The sequence below is a fragment of the Rhinolophus hipposideros genome, assembly GCF_964194185.1.
Source record: "Rhinolophus hipposideros genome assembly, chromosome: 12".
Taxonomy (NCBI): Eukaryota; Metazoa; Chordata; class Mammalia; order Chiroptera; family Rhinolophidae; genus Rhinolophus; species Rhinolophus hipposideros.
In genome coordinates, this window is record NC_138058.1 from 15,823,836 (window position 1) to 15,847,751 (window position 23,916).

Sequence of the window (23,916 nt, forward strand, 5' to 3'; positions counted from 1 at the left end):
AGTGGCAACATAGAAGGGTAATGGTAGCAGAGATGGATATATGTGTATGCCTGTATACGCACAAAATAGATCTGGAAGGATACACAAGAAATTGAATAATGCTGATCTCTCCTGGGAGGACAGGTGGTGAGAAGACAGGTGGAGGGAAGATTTTTCACTATATAAACTTTTTGTACCTTTTGAATTTTGATCCCATGGGAATAAATAAACTACTTAAAAAATTAATAATTATAAGTCCTATTCAATCCAATTTAAAACTTAAATCTTACACTTAATCCAAATTCAAAGCTTCTTCCTTCTCCCAGGTCTGGCATGATTTGGGGCTCCTCAGCCTGCAGCTGGGAAGTAGTCAAACTCAGTTTTCTTCTCCTTCTTGTTTCCCTTGCTCTTGGCTCCGGCAGGGGTGCAATGAGTTTTGGATAAAATCTCTTAAATGGTGTTATTTGTGGTTCTCTCCTGATAGTCCATATGCTCTGGATTTCTGTGGAATTTTCAGTCGCTTCCTTCTTCCTCCCCTGCCTAGGGAACTCGGTTGTCGGCCCAGTATCCTGATGTGAGTTATGTGCATTTTGACTGAGCTCTTGTAACCCCCTCTGGCCCCTCCTGCGTCTGGGGGGTCTTCCATGGTCTTTTAGGCTAGGTTTCTTGCCCCAACAGAAGCTCCTCTTAGAGGGAAGCTCAGTTTTCTTTCCTGGCATCTGTTTCACCCAGGGGAATAGTACATACCTTGCCATGTCAGATACTGACCTGTCTGCCAATGAGGGCTGCTCCAGCCCACCTGCTGCCTTGAGTTTTCCAAGAAGGAAGCAGACATCAGTCTCTAGGTGATGTCTGCCATCCAAATTTGTTTTCCTGAGCATTCTTTGACCAGATGTTACTCTAGGGTGTGGAGATGGGCTCATGAATTTCTGCAGTTCTCCAGGGATTCAGGCTGGGGTTTTATGACAATCTTTTTGTAAAGAGCGCTCTCCCACCACTTGTCTGAGAGTGGGAGGAAAGGAGAACATTAACCTGACAACACATAACTCAGAAGAATTCCTTCACTCAATGAATTCCAGTCTTTTGCTTATTTGAACTGTTGGGTTGTGAAGGTGAGAAACTAGAGACAAGTCTGGCCACCTCTTATCAAAATTGGAGAGTGGTAGCTTCTAGACTGGCCTCTTTAGAACGTGCAGGTCCTTCTGGCTTGTTGCCCTCAGCATTGGGGAGTTAGCCAGTGTTTTCAGAGTAATGGAAGTGTCCTATTCCACATCGGGTTACTCATGTCAGTAAAAACTTCAAAACATCATTTTGCCATGCAAAGCAGAAAGTCATCTTTCATGATAATAACTGCTGTTTATTGAACGCTTCCAAGGTACTGAGAACTTTACATATTAATGCATTAACTGCTCACAGTGCTATTAAGTGTTAGGGAGTTTCATCCCCACCTCAGTGAGAAAAGCTGAGACCCAGAGGTCACATAGCTAGTGGCAGAGTTGGAATTTGAATCCAGGTCTGACTTCAAACTCAATCTGCCTGTAAAGATGAGAGGTATAGTTAGAGTCTAGCGCGATCGTCTGTCACCAGTGATCTACGGAATTGGGGTGGAGGTGTAGTTATCAGGGACTGAAATATCCTTAGGTTCATCACACATTGTGTGTGGATTCAATAAATAAATGTATATGCTATTTCTCTTATACATCAATTCAGTTCAACAAACAAGTTCTCTCTGTGCCAGGCATTGTTCTAGGTGTTGGGGAGACAGTGTGCAAAAGAAACTAAAATCCCTGCCCTTGTGGAAATAATTCATTACAATCATACCCAAATTATACTTTTGGCATCGTGCATCGTACCCATTAAATGAAACTAAAAACATAATTATCATCATGTGAAGGCTCTGGGGAAAAAAATGCTACTTAAAATAGATCTTCACACTGGGCCTATTTGGAAACCACTGACACTATTCAAATGATCACCAGGACACGTTCCATTAGATGAGGGAGGGATTTCGTGTGCAGTCAAGTCCAACCTGGGATTGACAATGTCTGGGTCACAGAGGACGTATTGGGCAGTCTCCTTGGGTGATCGCACTCCTACACCACCCAGCTGACTGGAAATTATAACGACCACTGAAGTAAATTAGGATTATCATTTCATTGATGATAATGATGAGAAATCTCAGGGGCACAGCTGGAGGCAAGCAGTGGATTATTTTATCTGTTTACTCTTTGACGCTGGGACTCTCTGAGGTTCCTTCCAAAGATCGTACAGAGGAGGAGTGATCGGTTTGTGCAAAGGGGGAGCAGTCACATTTGACCTGTAACTTCGGTCCTCCAGGATCCCCTAGCACCGTTCCTCTAGTGCTAGTCAAGGGCTGGATGGTAGTCTGTTTTAACACAAGATTCATATTCCAAGAAACTAAGTGTCGTAAAATAGCTTTCGGTCTTTCCCGTCCAGTCCTGGACACTAGCATGAGTTCAGAGGCCTGTGACCGTCGATCATCCTTCCGGGTCCTCGCCGGGGTAGGCGGTGAGGGGTATTATCCTCTCCACGTGCCGGAGGAAGAAAATGAGGGCGTGATCGGCCAAGGCGCCCGGCAAGTTCCGCACTGCTCTCCGCACCTCGCCTCACGGTTTCCTCGCTCCTTTGGCCACTCGGACTCCGGGTTCGACGACCTTCCCTTCTCACATCCCCCGCTCACAACTACAAACCACGACCGGCCCGCAAACGACTACATTTCCCACAATGCCACGCGCCGACCAGCCTCCCTTGGGGCTTTCTCTAAGCTGCCGTTGTCATCAATGTTGAATCAAACCCACAATTCCGGCGGAGAGCCGAGTTATTGACTTTTCCGTTAAGATTCCTTTTTTCACTCTTCATCTGCGAACCCGGGTGTTCGAGGAAGAGGCCTTTGGGGAGGGAATTTCATTCAGGCGACTGCTCTGGCCACCCGCTTCCTCCCCAGGCCTCGGCCTCTGACAAGTCCCCGGGGACCTGGGAGTGTCATTGGTGGATGACCGCAGCCCTTGCTGCTGCAGCTGCCGGCACGACCATGGCCTCCAGTAGCAGTGGCCTCACCGCCGCCCGCTTCTTGTCGCGCTCCTTCCTCCGTAAGTCCGGTCGGGACTCTCTGTTGCAGGCTCCGCGAGCTCCCGGCCCCGCCGGGCCCGGTGTCTCGGTGCAGGCCGCGGCGGGGCCCTCCGGGGCAGGACCGTGGCGGGGGCCTGGGAGCGCGAGAGCCCGGCGCCAGGTCGGGGACCCTCTGGGGTGGAGGCAGCTGTGCTGGATACGTGCGGGGGCAGAGGCATGACTTAGCTGCTGGTGGATGGGGACGTAAGCTGGCTGAGCCAGGATTCTGGTCTTGGAGCCTTGCAGACCTGGGGGCTTGTTCTTGCCCCGGCGGTGACGAGTGGTGGGATGGGGGCAGCATCTCGACTGGCCTGTTGGGGGTGGTCCAGGAGGAGCTCAGCGGGGAGGGTGAGAGTCTGGGCCGAGAGGGTGGGGAAGGATGTCTTCGTAGGAAATTGCGGAAGGCTGTCCCTTGTACGGAAGGGTCTACATGTCTAATTATCCTTTCTGTAAATTGTAGGCTGAGCAGAGAGGTGGGTTATGCACCCAGAGTCAGCATAGCCCACAAGACTTCTAGAAGCTTAGAGTTGGCTGGAACCTTAACCAGTTTATTTGTAGTGTCTCCACCTGGCGGTGTGAACCCCTCCTCAGTTCCTGAAAACTTAATACCAAAGGTTCCTAGTCTTTGAATAACGCTGACTCTTGAAAATTCTTGCCATGTTCAAAGTCTGTGTTTTCAGGTAGGTTGTGTAGGAAGAGACTTTGGAATCAGTCACATCAGGGTTTGTTTGAGGTCTGGCCAGTCCCTTACAGTCTGCGTAATCATCCTGGGCACTTCGAAGTCTATTTCTCAATTTCTGTTTCAAATCTCATGAAAATAGTACCATGTTTTAATGAATCTGAAACATCATTACTTGGAAGACGCACCATTGTTTTGTCTGCCATTAACAGTGGAAGATGATTGCTGATTAACATTGTGACTCACCGTTGGTTTTCAAATACATCTTAAGTGATGTTAAAAAGTGAAAAAACGTGCATCCTTGAAATTATGAAGTACACAGGATGATGTGGGTTTGTTGTGCAGAATAAGTAAAACAATTTATGTAAAACACCTGGGATGTGGTAGAAACTAAAGTTATTATTATTATTTTTTTTGGTCTTCTGCTTTGCTCTTAATTCTACTGCTTATACTGTATATTGGATGAGACAGGTCATTTCTTGAGAAGGTTACATTCTAAAAGTGTATATTGATGAGTGTGTGTTCAGTAGCTACAGTTAGTTACCAGATCACTTGAGGACAAAGGTCTGGCTAGATGCCATTGGCAAGGAGGAAGAAGTTGGGTTTCTTTGAGAAAGTTTTCTGGAGATTCTTATTGTATAATTTAAAGGACAGTTGAAGGTGTTGTAGGCAGAAGGAGCAAAGGAATTAGTTATACCTATGTCTTTCTCTCCTGGGGTCTTGTCCCCCTGAGTTTCTGAAAAGTCTTAGCCTGGGATAGGTCTGCTGGCTTAGTAGGAGAGTCGAGAGAAGACAAGGAGAGTGTCTGAAAGGTCAGGATCGGTAATCCACCTTTAGGAATACTTAGCAGTTCTCTTTTCACAGAACTGGAAGTTCTTTTTTCCTAGATTCTCAGGACCACAGGCCTTAAGAGATCATCTAGTTTAGTTTTCTGTTGCGAGTTATCTTCAGTTGTCCTAGTCATGTGATTACCCTATATGTTAAGGGTCAGAGAGTTCTGATATCTAAATCAAGTTATTTCCTATATTAGAGGGGTTACAGACTACAGTGTTTAATTATAAAAACCTCTGATCTCCCCAAATCTTTTTTCTCATGCTCCATTTCTAAGCCCATTTTTGCTCCCACTAGGTAAAAAGCCACAATAATACCACCTTGTAAACTTTTTTTAAAAGCTGCTCACAAATTAGTAATAAAACTAGAAATGCTAGGGAATATTGTTCCTTCTATTCTCTTAAGTTTCAGTTGATGGTACATTTTGTCCTGAAGGTCATAAGTGTTGCAATATTGATTTGACGTAGGGAAAAAAACCCAAACTCTCATAGATGCCTTCCAAAGCCCCTTTGGGGACAGCCTGGAATGTGTAGAAATTCTAGAGCCCAAAAAACCAGCATTATGGCTTATGAAAAAAGGGGAGAGAATCCAGTTGAAGTGGGAGAGAAAATGAAAAATAAGAAAGACTTTCCATTGGCCAGTTTAAGGTTTTTATGAACACCTTCGAGGTTAAGATAGTAGAGTTTTTCAAGAAGTATAAGGCAATGGAAGGTCGTTTTAAACTGAAGCTCAGGAGTTCCTGTAAGTTGGGTCTTTTAGAATAAATTGGGAAGCAGAGTCAGTATTTTTGAACCTCAAAATTCCGGTGTTTTAGTCCTAGAAAGTAAACTTTATAATCCCGTACCGTTGTTTGACAAATAAACCCAGAATGTTTCCTAGCCAATATCAGCATGGGTACTAGAACTCAGGCTCTGGTACCCATTCTGGAATTGTATAATTTATTGTGTAATTTAAAGGACAACTGAAGGTGTTGTAGGCCCCTGTGTGATATACTATGAGCCTCCTTTTTGAAGCTCTGATGTGATTTTTTTCTTTTTTATTTTTTTTGGCAGTTTCTGTGGTTTATTTGGAAGGTGACTGATTACTTTGCTCACAGGTACCACCTGCCTTTCCCATGTGTGTGCCAAGTTGTGGAGGCCTGTTTTTGGAATTGGGGAGACATTTGGGAAGAGGGGACCCGCAACAGTGGTGTTTCTGATGCTACTATCTATTGCCATTGCATCTAAGAACCAAGTCTTTATTTCAGAAATACAAAATGGCTCGGATCTAAATGCATCAATGTAGTAGGCATGAGAAAGTGATTTGATTTTCTGACCTCAAACTTGTTCTTCCATAGAAACATAATTGGGGATGTTCAAAATAATTTCTCTGAAGTATAGGGGAACTATTTCATTTCACCAAAGGACGGGCATTTTGTTGCTGTAGACCCACATTTCTTTTTTTCCCACATTATAACATTTCTAAAATTGGGATGTGTCTTACAATTGATGGTATCTTACAATAAGTTGGCAGCATTTTTCTTTCTTACTGATACTTAATAGTACTTCTTAAAATCAATGGCGTTTTAGGTTTGGTACTTATAACTAACTAAGCTTCATTTGTAAGTAAATATTAAATGAATACATAATTTTGCATTTGAGTAGCAGATTGGGTTTTGGGAGTAAGTGGCTGCTGAGCTACTCTGCTACATTTTAAGGTTTTATAGGTAAGGACCATAATAGCAGCATATTACATATGCATAATGAATATGAGTGATAAGTGTACATTTGTTGAATTCATGAGTACATGGCTGAATAAATGAGTAACAAGGACACAGTTCCAGACGCGAGTTGGAGGAGTATTTTCAGGAACAGTCTCAGATTATTGGTTAGGAGTGTGGTCCTTGGCCATACAAAGCCCTGGTGTGAGTTGCATCTGGGCAAGTAGGCAGGTGCTTTCTCTGGCCACAGCTTTATTAATCCGCAGCCTTCTTACAAATGATGGGGTCGCTCTCTCTAGAGAAGAGGACACAGCGTGTGGCTGACTGACACCAATTTATCACTCTTGTTGCAAGCACATCTCAGATTACTCAGCCCCTTTCCTTCATGGCCTTTGCAACAGTTTGCACTTCTGTGGTTTTGCGTTTCTTTGTTTCTTGTTTAGCTATTTTACAGTGCAGGACACTTCCTGTGGCGAGGGCCTGAGTCCAGCTTGTTCCACCTGGAATCCCTCCTAGCTGCCACATAGCCTGGCACAGTGATCAGCTCCAAGCAGTTTGGTCTTCTCATTTTGCATCTGTAATAATAATAATAAATAGCTAATAGTGAAATAGCACTTGCTGTACCCTAGGTACTACTTTACATGCTGTGTATATTATGAACTCATTTACTTCTCATGTTGCCACGAGGTATAATATTATCCCTATTTTTATAGTGCTGCCGCACCTTTAAAGATGTTTCATATGTTAAAAATTTACATGTGTGTGCATATATATATATATATATATGTTACATATAGGCTTAGATTAGTATATTTATCCATAAACATATAAGATATGTATGAAAACATGTAAAACATTCTGGTTGGACTTATTTTAAAATATGAATTATATGTACTCTCTTTTTAGGAGATGATTTCCCTTTATGCTCACATAGGATATGAACCCAACTTGGGAGTGTTCCAGGCACTTTGCTGCCCAGTTTAAAGGCCTCATCAGCTCATATCAACATCACAGCATCCTTATGTGCAGCTGTTACTCCATTTACAGATGGGAAGATTGAGGCTAAGGGAGATCAAAAGGTCAGAATCCCCAGGTCACATGGCTGATGAGCCGCTGAGCATAAACTCAAACTCAGGTCTGTCTGATTCCTGGGACTATGTTCTCATCTATTCCTGGGACTCCGTCCCGAGATTTAGACTGGCCAATTTATAAGAACCTGAAGAGAAGGCGACTGCATCCCATTGGAGATGGCCTAAGGTGTAGCCTTCATTGTCAGCTACAGCCTTCACCATTGGGAAATTCTTCCTGGTCGCCAGTCTCAGGCCTTCCTGTTGCTCTGATAATTTAGTTTAAAATGTTCACTTTCTTAGTAAAGTCAGGTATCTCTTTCTATGCTGATTTGCTGTTTGTCTAGCATCTGTTGTGTTTCTTGTTTATGGCCTTTATCCATTGTTCTGTTAGGCTTTTGGTCTCTTCTTATTGGTGCTTCCTGTTGCTGTGGTTAATTTCTTCTCTGTTAACATGTTATGAAAACACTCTCCTTGTCTGTCACTGCCTTAACTCAGCCTTTGTATGTTTTACTTCTTTCTTTTCTTCGGTGGTGAAATAGTTCTTTTGTATTTACCTTACTGCTTCTGGATTTCATTTGTTTGGGGAAAAAAAAGTTTAGCATGGAATTTTACTAGGTTGGTGTAGCTTTGAGGACAGCTAGTAGCATATAGGGCTGGACTTTTGTGCAATCTTTATATGAATTTTAGGGAAACCTGCGAACTTTGCATGTACAAAAATAGATGTATGTTCCCTCCCTGCCCTCTGCTGATCAGTGGGGGTTTGAGATTGACATTTTCCAAATCACACAAAAGGTGACAGTTTTGCTTGATAAAAGTGTTTCTTTTATAGACCCTATCTCTTGAAATTCAGACATTTTCTATGCACCTGCTTTGTAAGGCATTGTACCATATACCATGGTGTACAAGGCAGGTTCCTTACACTCAGGGATTTACAGTTAGAAGTTCTAAAAATATTTAGATGGTACTTGAAATAACCTTGAAATAAATTTAACCTTAAATAATTAGAAATAATGCAGTAAAAAAAGTAACACAATGTGTGTACCCATCCTCATACAGTGTGTGGCATAAATATTATATACCACATGAAGGTATTTGCAAGTTCCATTCTTCTTAGTCTCAAATCTCTTACAAAACCCCCGTGATATCCACAAGTCATGAATGTCATGTGTAGATTTATGGATTCCTCCCTGTACATCGTTGTTTCTGAACGTGAACTTACATGAATGAAATTCTCAGGAAATTGAGTACATTAATTCTCCAGCTGAAAAGGGAGAGACATTTGCAAGATGGTTTGGCCACTAATGTATGCCGTAGGTTCTAGATTTAACTTCAGCACATAGCTTACTCTGTTATTTGGTGGTTTTGTCATAGAACATAGGTTTGTATTTAAAAACGGAATATGATTGAACCTCTTTAAGTATTGGACAGACAGTGGAAGGTTTCTACTATACATCACTTTGAATTCTTCAGCAGAAGTAGGATAGGCTATTTTTCATAACTTAAGACATTTGATTGATAATTTGGGCGGAGAAGAAATCAAGCAGGGACAGAAGATGCAGAGAGCCAGTCTGGCAGATTGGATGTTTATAGCAGCTAGTAGTTTGCAGCCCAAATTAAAGAGAGTGGCGGAATTGTGGGAGGGGAGGTGAAGCGGTGCGGGGGTGGGGATGAGGAGACACTGCTTTCCTAGGGGGCCTCCGGCCTGTGATTCTCGGCCTTGGGTTATAGAAGGTGGAGAGAATGACACGAGTGACTTCAAATTTAGTGACTTTTATTTGGAATATAAACGTATTTTGCATTATTTTCATTGGAATGCAAACACATAGCAAAAGAGAAAGAATTTCCTTGATTCTGTGATGTCAACAGTGGTAAGACTTATCACTGATTTAATAACAGTATTACCTTAAATATATCCACCCTTTGTTACATGTGTCATGGAGGCATGGATTGGTGGGAGACTGAGGGTTGGTCCTAGCTGGAGTATGTGTCACCTGAAACTCTAGAGAAGACAGAGGTGATGGTGAGGAGAATTATAATGTACGGCTGGCCATTAGGTCCTCCTCACAGCAGTGGCAGCTGGAAGGGTGTGCTTGGTGTAAAGTGCCAGGCAGGGTAGGTTCATCTGGTGTGTGGTGAGTTTCTGGGGTTGAAAGGCACAGTGGTGATTACGGAATACCGTCACGGCTTGCTGGGGCGCCTCAAGGTTTTCTCTGGGTTTCAGAGGCCACTTTGATTGCCAGCATTTCAGTTCGCTACGTGTCGTAGAGCAGTATTCCAGAAAAGGAGGGATTTCATTGTCAGTGATTCCTTATTGAGGACCTCCTGTGACTGGTTTTTCACTGCTGTGCAGGTACAGGTATCAGTTTCACTAATGTGGGGCCAAGCTGGGTGCCATAGGCCAGGACTAGGGCAGAGGTAAAGAGGGTTTTTAATTCCTGAGAGATTATAGCCATGGCCAGCAACTAGACAAGTCTCTTTTTTTAGAAGGTTGGAGGGTCAAGTATCAGATTCTAGGCGTGAACTGCTGGTAGTCCAGGGCTCACTTTGGCGGTAGCCCCAATGAGGAATCCACCCCTTAATTCTACCCTCTCGGCCCCCCTAACCTCTGTCCTCCCATACACAGATTTGCTTTGGACAGGAGAGTTTCTCGAGCCCAAGTGTCCAAGGCCGATTCCTGTCATTGTACTGCTCACACTTACACTTACGACTCACTTTATGTCAGTTCATACAGCTTTGGGTTTTTTGTGGACCAAGATTCTCTTTTCAATACTTATTCCTTGACACTCAGTGCTGTGGCTTGGCATAGGTGCTCCCCAAATAATCACTGAAGAAATGAATGATCATGACCACCCAGGAACTGGGATATGTGCTTGATTATTCCAGCATCCCCTCATTTCAGTACCAGGGATACCTTGTCTGCCATCATCCACGTTTCTTGTCAGGACAAGATGTGCTTAGGAATTTCATTTCCTTATCTTTGAACACATATTTTCGGGTTGGCAAGTATTTCCTCTAGCAAGAGCAGGCTCCAGATATCCTGATTGTATCATTCGATCTTTAATCAAATCTTCTACTTTCCTGTCTGAAAACTCTGGAGAGATGGACTATTTGTTGGAGATTCTAGAACTGGGTGAGACTGCAGGAACAGATTCTGTCAGGAATAGCAGCAGAGGAGGGAAGGGTGTAGCTCTTCCACAGGTATTGTGGTTGTGGGTATCCAGCTGGGAGAACCGGTGGTTTAGGGCAAGCATGGGCTTTGAGTGACAGCACTGGCTAGGGTGGGCTGTTAGGCCACAAATGTCCCTTTGCACGGGGCAGGTTAGCTCTGCCCAGTGTGCCAGGACTTGACCCTCTGCTCCCTCATGGTCCCTTGTTCAGCGTAATGTAATTCAAAAATGCGGCTGTTTGGTACCCTGCAGATCTGTGTGCGCACAGAAGACTCCTCCTGGTGGGTAAGGGTGAAAACTGGGCCTGTCTCTTCCCTGGAGTTAGAGGGGACTCCAAAATTCAAAGTTATTAGAAGCTGAGGTCAGTACGGGAATTGAAGATGAGTCAAGGGGTACTCAGAGGGCCAGAAGCAGATGAGATATGGAACCTAAGATCTGAGGATTAAGGAGGACATGAGGCAATGATTCAAGACGGAAAGCATGGAGGGGACGGTGGACAAATATGTGATAAGATGTTCTTTTCTGGGGCTACCTCAGTGGTCAGTGGGCATGCCAGCACTTTGAAAGGACCAGGGATGGGCCACAGAGACAGCAGTTTGGGGCTGTAATGGGAGTTTAAAGGTAATCAGAAAAAACCCACAATTTTCATTCATCTGTGCTCTACTGTCTACTGATATTTGAAATATGAGGAGCTGACTTTAGTAACTACTTAGATTTCTCAGTTTTCGTTGAGATAGTTTGCTGAAAATAACTTAGGTTTTTTGTTCTTTTTTTTTTTTAAACATGTTTCTCCGTCATCTACTTTTCCTATTTATTTTATTTATTTTCCTTATTTTTTTGATATGTGAAGTTTTGAGTTTTATATCAGAAGAGGTCACATTAATTACTTTAGGATTATATTTTAGACAAGTTTTATTCTACGAGTTAGCATTTAATGCTAATGTTATTATTGGGGAGTGAGTTGCAGTGTTGCAGTAGTTCTTACTAGTTCTGACAAAGTTTGCCTCTTAGCTCACCTATTTTGTTCATAGGTAAAATTGGTTTATTTATTCTGGTAGCCATATATTTTTTTAGTATTACTTCAACATATATACATCCTGAAGAAAGTTGGTGCTCATCTAAGATTTGAAGTACATTTTATCATCCCCTGCTAATTGAAATCATACGCAGTCCCCTTTTGATTATATATTAATTCTGTTAGCCTATAACAAAATGCTGATTAGTCCAAATTCCTCACATAAGTTTACAGATGTTGGGCTTAAAAAGATTAGGTCCCATGGGGAAAGCATGTGGCTGTTCAGTGAACATTATTAGTGGGGGTGATACCTAGTTTACTAAAATAGTGTCTTTTTTTGTGTGTTTCTCTAATCTATTTCTGTAGTCAGTGTCTTATTTACAAGTGACACTTATAGTTGCCATAGTCACATTAGAGGATTTTTTTTTTCGTTTTTGTCACCAAGTTCAATTGATGGTCCAGAAGTTTGGAAAAATTATAATGTATCATATTTGCTTTACTTTTCAGTGCAACAGAATGGAATTCGGCATTGTTCCTATACAGCTTCTCGGAAACATCTTTATGTTGATAAAAATACAAAGGTTATTTGCCAGGGTTTCACTGGGAAGCAGGTATGTGTATCAAGACGTTTTAATAATATATGTGCTGGAGATACAAAAACTTTTTAACTCTTTTATATTTTTTTAATACATTATACACAACTTTATAATACATGATTGTTGCAGAAAAGTAATAAACTACAGCAGTAGAGTTGTATCTTAAGAGGAAGTCAGTTGCTATACTCAACCTATAAGATGAAAATTGTTTAAATTTACCTTGAAAATTCTTCCTGTGGAGTGTGTTATGTTGGAAACCCACATATTTCAGCAAGTATCACACCACTGGTTTTCCTCTAATATTGCAACAGATCACTGTTTCCTTCTTAAGCACTAGATAAGTTCCATGACTTGTGTTTAGGCCTTGTACAAAATCAATCAATCAGTCAATCAATCAATCAATCAATCACAGTTAAACACAGATCTACATTCATTGTTGGGAAATGCTCAAGCCCAGAGCCTCATGGGATCTTCAACAGGCAGAGGAAACAGCACATTGACTTTTCCCATCTTATACTCTCTCTGGGAAAATGGTTTTCGAGGATACTAGTAGGAAGAATGGCCTGAAGCATTTTAATTTGTTCTCATTTGTATTCTTTCTCTCTCTGTATCCCCTGCCTACATCATGGAATTTACATAAGTTTAAATTTATCTGTGATGTGATTCCATAATAAAATGCAATTTAAGAATCTCCTTTCCCTCTTTCCTGCCATTCTACTCTCCTGGCATTCCTTCTCTTAACACAGTGACATATATTCTTTCAAAATTTTTTTTTTTTGCTCATACGAACATATGTATCCTTATATATTAGAATGCTACTCTGTAGTATTCTACAGAGTTTATTCTACATAAAAATAAATATATACATGTAAAACACATTATACAGTATATAATATAGATCATACAGATATGTCTATAAAATAGATTCCTAAAAGTAAAATGGGTGTCACAGTTTCTGTGTATTTAAAATTTCAACAGCTACCGCCAAGTTGCACTTTAAAAAGTTTGTACAAATTTGTAGTTCCCCCATGGTAGATGCACAGATTTTTTTTTTTTTAATGAGGGAATACTACCAAATCAATTAGCAGATAACCACGTCTTAAAAGTACCCTTTCTTTATTACTAAAGGAGATATGGCAAGGTAAAAGTGGTTAATAATTTTTTTGTTTTGTAATTTCAAAGTTATTGATTTTTCTGTAATTAAAAAAATTGTTGTGTCTATTCTGTAGTATTTTGATAATGTAGAGCAGGAGTTGGCAAGCCTATTCTGTAAAGGGCCAGATTATAAATATGTTAGGCTTAGTGTGGACCATGCCATCTCTGTTACTAGTCAACAGCATTGTAACAGTAAAAATCACCATAGACAATGAATGGGCATGATTGTATATCAGTAAAATTTATCCCTCCGGCCGTAGTTTACCAACCCCTGATCTAAAGGATGATTCCTAAATATCCAAATTTCTATAACTTTTGTTTTTACAGTATTTAGAAATTGCTTTAAAATTACATAGTTTTTTTTAATGAATTTGGTTAGAAGGCTGTGTCATGTAAAATGTCCTTTTGCTTTTTGACCTGTTTCTGAAATAACTGGGTGCAAAAATATGAATTGCAATGGACCTTCTTTTCTTTCCATTAATCTTTTTAAAAAGTCACTACCAACAAAAAAAGAAACACCTGCAAAACTTTGAAATTTGGTTCATAGGTAAAATTGGTTTCTTTATTCTGATAGCCATATATTTTTTGGGTATAACTTTACATTCTGAAGAAAGTTGATGCTCATGTAAGATTTACGGTACATTTTATCATCCCCTGCCAATTGAAATCATGTGCAGTCCCTTTTTGATCATATATTAATTTTATTAGCATATAACCAATGTTTGATTAACTCAAATTTCCCACTTAAGTTTATTATGTATAATTTTGTTTTTCTGTTTGCTAAACTTTATGTGATCTTATGACGTTTTAACCTCTGCCTTTTATTTTTAAAGAACCATTGTCTCTGGTATAAGCACTATTTGGAACTGTCTCTATTTCCTAAATTAGGTGATGGTTTGCTTAAGTATTGAAATCCAAGGTTGGTTTCTGTGTTCTGCAGTTACATTGTTTCTTAGATTTCTTGGTGAAGATTCTAATATTATAGAGATAACCATGAGGTCTGAAATTAGGGCTTATCTTCATAGGAAATCTGCATTTTGTCTCACTAGCTTTTGTTTTTCAGTGAACACATATGAGTGAAGAATATTTGTATTTCAGAGTTGAGTCCAACAATGCAGATTTCCAGTGATGGAATTTCTTATACTGGCTTATATAGCTTCCCAAATTATTCCTGTTCTTAACTGTACCCTGGCGAGTGATAATGGGAAACTAAGGAAAATAAGCATCCTAACAGGAAGTGTTATTCCTGTTTAGCGCTACATTAGGACTGAAAAATTGGGTCACTTGAAGTTGTCTAGCAGTTTAGTCAAGGCAGTGCTTCTCAAACTATCTAGAATAAAAGTCCAGTTTGGGTGCTTGTTTTTACTTTCCAGGCAATGCAGATTAATACTTTTGCAAAATACAATAAAAATCTCAGCAATATCATTGCTATAAAAGTTTGCAAACATTCTCACTTATTTTTGTTTTTATTAGATCTTTTTTTCTTGTTCTCTCTCTCTCTCTCTCTCTCTCTCTCTCTCTCTCTCTCTCTCTCTTTTTCTTTTTGTATTTATGTCATTGCAGACCAGCAAGATTCTATATACTTGGAATTAGCACACCTTTAAAGAAGAGACCTGTGGTTCTTTGCAAACTTCCATCACTGACTTTAGACAAGTCAGTTCATATACTTGGGGCTAAGTTTTCTTATTTTGAAAAAATGGAGAAGTTGAATCAGGAAATTTCTAAGTCTGTCTTAAGGCCCTCATTTTTATGCCTTGAGTAGAATTTGAGTAGTTGGGTCACCGTTTTTAGGTCCTTGTAGAATGACCGTATAAATCCATACAGGTTTCAACAAGTGCCTACTGAGTGCCTACTGTATACTCTAATATGTTGATTTAGGTGCTATCTTGCAGTAAACAAAGTAGGCAAATCATTGCCTTCATGGAATTTACTTTTTACTTACGGGAGAAATACAACAAAATCAATGAGTAAGTTATGTGATACATTAAAAAGTACAAATGCTATGGAGAAAATAAACCAGAGGAAGGAGGAGTGTGTGTATGTGTGTGGAGTCATGGTAGTGGTTGGGATGGAGAAGAGGGGATTTTATATCAAGTGGTCAGGGGAAGCCTGACCTCTGAGTCAAGGTCTAAATGAGATGTGGGAGGGGATATGTAGGAGCAGTGCATTGTGGGAGGAAGCCTTGGTACTGGCATCTACTGAGCGGAGGCCAGGGCTACTGCAAAGCGGACAGCGAGGCCGCAAGGCGGGAATGCGCCTAGTGTGTGGGGGAGCTGCAAAGCCAGCACGACTGGAGTGAAATGAGCAATGAGAGAATGGTGAAACAAGGTCAGGCAGGGAAGGGGTTGTCAGGTGGGGAAGCAGGTTGGGTATGATTTGTAGGCCAGCATAAGGAGCTTGGCTTTTACGGCGAATTAGATGGAAAACCACTGGAAGGTTTGAGCAGAGGAATGACCTGATCTTCCCTATGTTTTAACTGGATCACTGGCTGCTATGTTGAGAATAGACTGTTGAGAAGGGAGCAAGGGCAATATTCTGTCAAGAGTTGATGATGACTTAGACCAAGGCAGAAGCAGTGGAAAGGGTGGGATGTCAGATTTATTTCGAAGGTAGGCCAATAAAATTTACTAACCTTATCTGATGTGAGATATGAGAGAGAGAGAAGAATCAGGGGTGACTGCAGTATTTTTGGTCTGAATATCTCTTAGGAGTGGAATTGCCACTAACTCAGACTGTGGAGGGGAGTGATGAGGAACTCAGTTTGGGCACTTTAGGTTTGAGATGCTACTGGTTCTCTAAGTGGAGGTGTCAGATAGGCAGTTGGCAATGTGAGTATGGAGTTTAGGGCAAAGGTCTGGGCTAGATATGCCTGATGGGGGAGGGCTAGCCATATGGGTGTTTATTGCCATGATTAGGGATGAGATGACCAAGGGCACAAATTTAGATGAAAAAGAAGTCTAAGAAGAGGGAAACCAGTGGAGGTAGAGCCCCAGAAGCCTAGTGTAAAAGAATCTTTCAATCCCTGGAGACGGTTTTGTTTGTCACACCTGATTGGGATTGGGAAGAGGGTGTGGTACTGGCATCTACTGAGAGAGGCCAGGGATGCTGCTGGACGTTGTACAAAGCACAGGACAGCCTCCCGTAACAAAGAATCAACGTGTCCACAATGTCAGTCGTGCTGAGATTGAGGAGGGAGAGTGAATGGATGAGTAGACAGGATGTTGTCTGGGCAGCACGAAAAGGCTCACTTAAGGTTAGTGAGCGTTAAAAGTGAGAACAGTTAGCATGGTTTTGTTTTCTCTGCAGGCTCTGTTTGGCTGCACATGTGCCATGTTACAGTAGGTAGAGAATTGGATTTAATCAAGGTTGTGATTTTGCCGGGTGTGTAAGTTGAAGTGAGAGGGAGCCAAGGTTGATGTGTGAGTGTAATGATTGGCTGTTGATTTTAAACTGAGTAAAGAGGGATGTGAAGACCTCAGGATCTGAGGAACCATGAAAGGGAGGTGTTAAGTCAACACCAGGGTGTTTCTGATCCTCAGCCAGATTTGAAAATGGAATAAAAGAGACAACCCCCCCCCACTCGATTTTGTTTTGTTTCGTTTGTTTTATTCAAACAGCGATTTTGCTTTTGCAGAGGCCTGTTTTGCTTTAAGGTGCAAAGCTGTGTTAAGTTGATGAGAATGCTGGTTGCATGTTATCGTTATACTCTGGGAAGTAGTTCACCTGTTTGTTTCTCTTTTCTAGGTCACAGAAGATTGTCTGGCTTCCTAGCCTGCCTTTTCTCATGAGTCTTGTGCTTTTCCCCCTCAGGGCACCTTTCATAGCCAGCAGGCATTGGAGTATGGCACCAAACTTGTTGGAGGAACCACCCCAGGGAAAGGAGGCAAGACGCATCTGGGCTTACCAGTCTTTAATACTGTAAAGGAGGTAATTAATGTCACCTGAGTTTGGCAAGAGAAGAAAAGCAGGGAAGAGCGAACATACTTTGAATAGAGATCTTAATTGTGTCCCTTTTGGGAGAGTCATTTACCATTTTAAAATCTACCAACATAGAGAAATTTAAATCACAGTAAAAACCAGTGGGTTTGTTTCAGTCACATAGGCTCAGGATGTTTCTCCGCAGCCGGTGTCACTTTTTTTTATAGGCATACATTAGCTCGTAAGGGGAGAAGTGCCTACCGTGGCTTGGTTTCTGTGTGGCTTGTTATCCTTTGTATCTTCTTCCAGGATGTTAGTAGTGCACATGTCAGCATTCACCTCCAACCTTTACTGAGAATAGGCTCTTTGCCAGGCACTGTGCTCGGTGCTTCGGGTGCATACATTGCCTCATTCAGGCCTCACTACCGCCTCTCCCTCTTAAAGACGTCAGCATTTCCAGTGCAGAAAGTTAAGGGTCTTGCGCATAATCTTGCCCCTGATAAGCATAGGCTTAGCTTATGTGGCTCAGAGTAAGTAATGTGGTGTTCCCGTGTGAAAAAACTAAGCTGTCGAGTTGCATTGACAAATCTCAGCTTTCTCATCTCGTCCCCAAATTGCCGATTCCTTAATATTTTAAAAGTGATTTTTAAACTAAACTTTAATTCTTTGTTACAAAATGAATATGTGTTTATTGTACAAATTTAGATATAAAGATATGTAAAGTTAAATTTTACAGTGTTTTCTACATATCAGTTTTTGCCTTTATAGAACACTAATTTAAGCTGTGTGTATTCTTTCATGCCTTTCTACACTTACATGAATATATACAAAAATAACAGGATTTTCAAGGAAACAGTAGTACAGATTCTTGGCTATTTAATCAAAAATATCTAGAAACAAACTTAGTACTTGGGAGTGATGTATTAATGATAAAAAATGTATTTATTCCCCCCTTTCTTTTAAGGCATGTTTTAAAGTATTGCATTTAAGTGCAGAATTAAAGACAATCTCTTTTCATAATGCTAACTTCAAATTGAAGTTGGTTTGTACTTTTAATCCTAAGGTGTAGGAAAAAACAAATATCATTCAAATTTGAATTTTTCATTTTATTTTAAATTTGAAAATAAGTGTGCACTATATGTGTGTATATGTGTTTTAAGTGTACTGTATTTTAAAGAGTTAAAGTTACAAATCATTTATTCTTTAGAAGAATCATTTAAAGTTTCTGCTTTAATTTTTTGTTTTTTTCCTCCACTCATTCTATTACAGCTTCTTTGTGACCTCAAAATACAGAGGAGTTGTTTTCATAATTCCTCCAGGTAGATTTGACTTTTGTCAGCCCTCTTTTTCTGCCTTCTTTTAAAGAGAGTTTTTATTGCTAAGCAATTCATTTGTTATTTATCATGATACAAATAGCTACGCTATTTGGAATATTCTGTAAGATCTTTGACAGGTACTGTTTATTTCTCACCTGTTGAGCTCGTACAAGGAGCTTTCGGAGTGGGTAGGATGGATACCTTTCATCCAGAATTACTTGCCAGCGTAGACCCTGTTGTCACATCCAGCTTCTGACAGCATTTGTAGCCTTAAGAGGTATAGAACTGGGGAAGATATTTTCCGTAAAATACCTACATGCCTATGATCTAACTTCTTTTGGTGCCATCCTAGTTTTTATTTCTTTTGTTCCCCCTTCCGTTATCAGTTTGACAGAGTTTTTTAAAAATTGTTTTTAATTCCTGGCATCATTTGTAGATGGTCTGTCAGCATCCTTTGGCTTTGTTCTTCTGTCATGGTTAAGGTACCTCTTTTTATTAGGGATGCAGTAGAGAATGCTTCTCAGTCTCTGGGGATGTAGGGAACCCATTATTCAGGGATGGTTCTTGAAGACACTCTCTTTTACTTCTGCTCCCTTCTAGTTGTACCTGCATATTCTGTAGCTTAGTATCTGTATCCACTGTAAAATCCCTGTGACACAGCCTCCCAAAAGGTTTTGATTTACATGGTGACTAAGTTACGTTTTAACACTTGCAGGGAGGCAGCCTGCTATAACTGAAAAGAACCTACACTTTGGAATCAGATTTAGGTTTGAATCTTGGCTCTGCCACCTTCCAGCTATGTGACCTCATGCAAGTTACGTAATATCTCTTGGCTGCAGCATTTTGATTTGTAGCCAGGGATACTAAGCATGCAGGGTTGTGGTGTAGGCTTAACTGAGACCTATGTAGAGCCCTCTCACAGAATAGGTGCTGCTACTCTTGGAGATCACTGATAATCTTCAAGGAGCTTCCATTCCAGTAGAAGAGACATGGCCACATGTATAGAAGTGGGAAGAAGGATACATTGTATTGATACACATAGAGAGTATATAAAGACCAAATGTAGGCTTGTGTCCACAGAGAGAACGATGGTCAAATTGATGGTCTTTAAGTGCTTTGCTTGTGAGGGATGATCTAGAGTAGACCCTAATTCTTATTTCACCCACATTCTTATTCTGTGGCAACTTACGCATGTGCATTTTAGTTTATTTCCAATATATGTGCATTTAGAGTAAAAATTATCAGCTAAAAAATACCACTGTTTTTGTGGTCTCTTGATAATATTTATCAAGTATGATATATTTGAAAACAGATGTTTGAGAGTCTAAGTCTGAGGCTGAGGGACTCAATAGTCCTTTTCTTCTCCTGAGGAGGTATAGGGTCTTTGGTACTGAATAGGTGATACAGTATCTTGTACAGCAACAAAAATAAACATGGCCACAGGACTGAGGGGACACAAATGCAAATCAGGCAGTGCTTTCGGGGTTACTGACGTGCCATCACCCGAGGGATGTCACAGAACCTTTCAGTTCAGAGTGGCATTCCAAGTGGGCTGGGAGGGGGCCACGAAGACGTCCGCTGTCTCCTGGTGGTGTCCTGTTTGGACCCCAAGACATTATTGAAATCAAGGTGTTAAATTCATTTTCCAGTGTTTATGACTTACAATAATAAAGTGCTTCGTGGTTAATGTTTCAGGCCAAAGAACAAACAGGAGCGACAGCTTCTGTCATTTATGTCCCTCCTCCTTTTGCTGCTGCTGCCATTGATGAAGCTGTGGAGGCCGAGATGCCCTTGGTCGTGTGCATTACTGAAGGGATCCCCCAGCAGGATATGGTCCGCGTCAAACACAGACTGCTGCGCCAGGGAAAGACAAGGCTGATCGGGCCGAACTGCCCCGGCGTCATCAACGTGAGTGCGACGAGGAGAAATAAGCCCCGCGGTAGCCTCTCTCCAGGCTGGTCAGCCTCGAGTCAGTCCAAGGGCACTTGTGTGTATGACCTATGAGTTCCAATTTTTTTTTCACGTTTCTGAAACTATGATTTACTTTTCTTCAGCCTGGAGAATGCAAAATTGGCATCATGCCTGGCCATATTCACAAGAAAGGAAGAATTGGTGAGTATGTTTCTTAGAGATGAAAAAACAAATTTTTTCCCCTACACTCAAAACTTACAGAGTTTGCAACTGTGTAAGTCAACTTCATTTTAATTCATATAGCTTCGTTAGAATTTACCAGGAAGTTGTGTGGTGAATCTATTCCATATCCTGAATTGAGTGAGTTGGAGAAGCAATAATCATTTTACAGAATGAATGAAGATGTTTTGGTGTCTTCTGAGATTTTTTTCCTGCTCAGATGCCGTGGATTCTTCCATGTGTTTGCATAGTTCAATAGTTAATTTCATGTTATTGCTGAGTAATATTCTGTTATATCATTAAATTACAGTCTGTCCATTTTCCCATGGATGAACATTTTGGTTGTTCCCAGGTTTGAGCCATTACAAAGAAGGCTCTGGTAGACGTTAATATGCAGGTCTTTTTTGTGGATACATTTTCATTTCTCTCGGGTGAGATACCCAGGAGTAGGTTTGCCACGTCATAGGGTTGTAGTATATTCAACTTTTTAAGAAATTACAAAATAATTCTGTGAAGCGGCTGTTTGTTTTTACATTCCCACCATCAGTGTTTGAGAGTTCCAATTGCTCCTCATCTTCACGTTTGTCAGTCTTTAATTTTAGCCATTTTCCTGTGAGTGAAATGGTGTCTCTTTATGGTTTTGAGTTTCCCTGGTGACTAATGATGGAGAGAGCTTTCTCATGTGCTTTTTGGCTCTTTATATATCTTCTTTTGTGAATTATCTGTTCAAGTTCTTTGCACATTATTTTTATGGGGTTGTCTTTATTGTTGATTATAGGGGGTTCTATAAATATTTTGGATATAAGTGCTTTGTCAGATATATGTAAATATTGTTAGTTTTTCTGTGTCCTGTCCTAAGATTACTTTGCCCTCTTGGATATCGCAAACTTGCTCAAAATGTTTTGGGAAAATTATACTGCTACTTGTTTAGTTCCTCGAGGTTATAACCAAATTAACATTTCAAAGTTAGCCCATTATGCCTGTTTTTAGACTCTTCACACCTAACTCTCCCTAAGCTGTACTGTTTCTCCACAATAATAGATGGTTAGGGTAATTTATCTATAAGCCATGACTATTAATACTAAGTAAGAATAATCAACATAGTAGGTGAATGTCAGTTGTGTAGTTTACAGGACTGAGTTAAAGGGCATGATTTTTTTTTATTACTCATGTCTCTTAGAGCTGGCAGCCTTACTGCCAGAAGGGTACTTGCCAAGTGCTCTCACAGAACATCTGAGTTCTGATGGGGGCCTGGCCATGTAGTCACTGATTTTTGAGGAGAGAAAAGATGATTATTTGCACTAAATATTTCTATTTTGATACCAGTGCTAATGGTCTCGGAAGACTCATTGACTTCAAATCCTTAAGCTAAGAGTTTAAAGAAAGGAAGGACTTTTCGGTCCCTTGGGTATTTCTTGGGATATATGTAACTTAATATAATAGCAATACAATAGGATAGTGAGTGACTTTCCAGTTTGTGTTAATGACAGTTAATAAAATTATATGTCAGCTAATTGAATGTTTTTGAAGTGATTGGATTCCAACTTGATATTTAACTGTACCATATTTTTTCTTTCTCTTACTTTAGATATTATTTTTATTCTCAGCCACACATGACAAACTTGACCGCTCCATCCCTTTTTATAAATTTATTTTAATCAAACTTTTTATATTTAGACCATTGTAAGTTCACATATAGTTGTAAGAAATAATAGTGACAGATCTCCGTATACCCTTTATCCAGCTTCCCCCAATGGTAGCGTCTTGTAGAAACTGCAATACAAGGTGACCATCAGGATATTGTTTCCATGTCAAGGTAAATGTTTCCATCACCAAAGGGATCCTTCATGTAGTGACTACCTCCTACTCTCACCCTTCTCAATTCTTGGCCATTAAAAATCTGTTCTCCATTCATATAGTTTTGTCATTTCAGTAATGCTGTTGTTATAAATGGAATCATATACTGTGTAGCCTTTTGGGATTGGCTGTTTACATTCAGTGTAATTCTCTGGAGATTCATTGAGGTTATTGTGTGTATCAGTAGTTCACTTTTATTGCTGAGTAGTATTTCATGGTATGAATTTACCACACTTTGTTTAACCAGTAACCTTTTGAAAGATATCTGGGTTGCTTCCAGTTTGGGGTTCTTATAAATAAAGCTGCTATAAACATAAATATTTGCGTGCTGGTATTTGTATGTATATAAACCTTCATTTCTTTGGGATGCCCAGGAGTGCAGATACTGGGTTGTATGATCGTTGCTTGTATTTTTTGTTTTCTAAGAAACTGCCAAATTGTTACCCATTATGGCCATAGCATTTTACATTTCCATCAGCAATGTATGTGATACAACTTTGCATCCTTGCCAGCATTTGTGGTGCCACTATTTTTTATTTTTGCCATTCTGATAATTGTTCAGTGATATCTCATTATGGTTTTAATTTACATTTCCCTAGTGGCTTTTCATATGCTTATTTGTCATCTGTATATCTTCTCCAGTGAAGTGTCTCTTCCTGCTTTTTGCCCATAATCCAATAGAAAAATTAGAAAAATTGGATTATTTGCTTGTTTAGTGTTAAGTTTTGAGAGTTCTTTATCTATTTAAGATACCAGTATTTTTGGATATGTGGTTTGCATATATTTTCTCCCACTGTAGCTTGTTTTCATCCTCTTAAAAAGGATCTTTCAGAGAGCAAAAGTTTTTTAATTTTGATGAAGTCTAATTTATTAATTTTTTCTTTTGTGAAGTGTGCTTTTGATGTCAAGTCCAAGAATTATTTGCGTAGTAAAGATCCTTAATTTTTTCCTAAAAGTTTTACGTTTAAATCTATTATCCAATTTCAGTTAATTTTTCTATAAGATGTGAGACTTAGATCAAAGATTTTTTTTTTGCCTATCGATGTCCAATTGCTCCAGCATCATTTGTTGAAAAAATTATCTTTCCTTCATTGAATTGCTTTTGCATTTTTGTGAAGAATCATTTGGCATGTTTGTGTTGGTCTGTTTCTGACTTCTGTCTTCTGTTCACCTTTTGTGCCTATCCTAATATCAGTACCACCCAACTTGTTTACTGTAGCTATTTTAATAAGTCTTGAAATTGGATAGATTGATTCTTTGCACTTTATTCTTTTTCACATTATTTTAGCTATTCTTGTTCCTTTAGTTTTCCATATAAGTTTTAGAATGATCTTGTCTATATCTACAAAAACTCTAGCTGGGATTTTGATAGGAA

General features: G+C 40.1%; 1 protein-coding gene across 1 annotated transcript in view; it reads left to right on the forward strand.

Moving 5' to 3' along the window:
* The first annotated feature begins 2,436 nt into the window (after window positions 1-2,436).
* Window positions 2,437-23,916, forward strand: part of SUCLG1 (succinate-CoA ligase GDP/ADP-forming subunit alpha) — a 33,800-nt gene continuing 12,320 nt past the window's right edge. Inside the window, exons 1-5 of the mRNA XM_081069737.1 lie at window positions 2,437-3,089; window positions 12,077-12,180; window positions 17,131-17,247; window positions 20,250-20,462; window positions 20,609-20,666. Of these exons, the coding sequence (XP_080925863.1) occupies window positions 2,993-3,089; window positions 12,077-12,180; window positions 17,131-17,247; window positions 20,250-20,462; window positions 20,609-20,666 (589 nt within the window). The 5' untranslated portion in view covers window positions 2,437-2,992. The remainder of the gene's footprint in view (window positions 3,090-12,076; window positions 12,181-17,130; window positions 17,248-20,249; window positions 20,463-20,608; window positions 20,667-23,916) is intronic.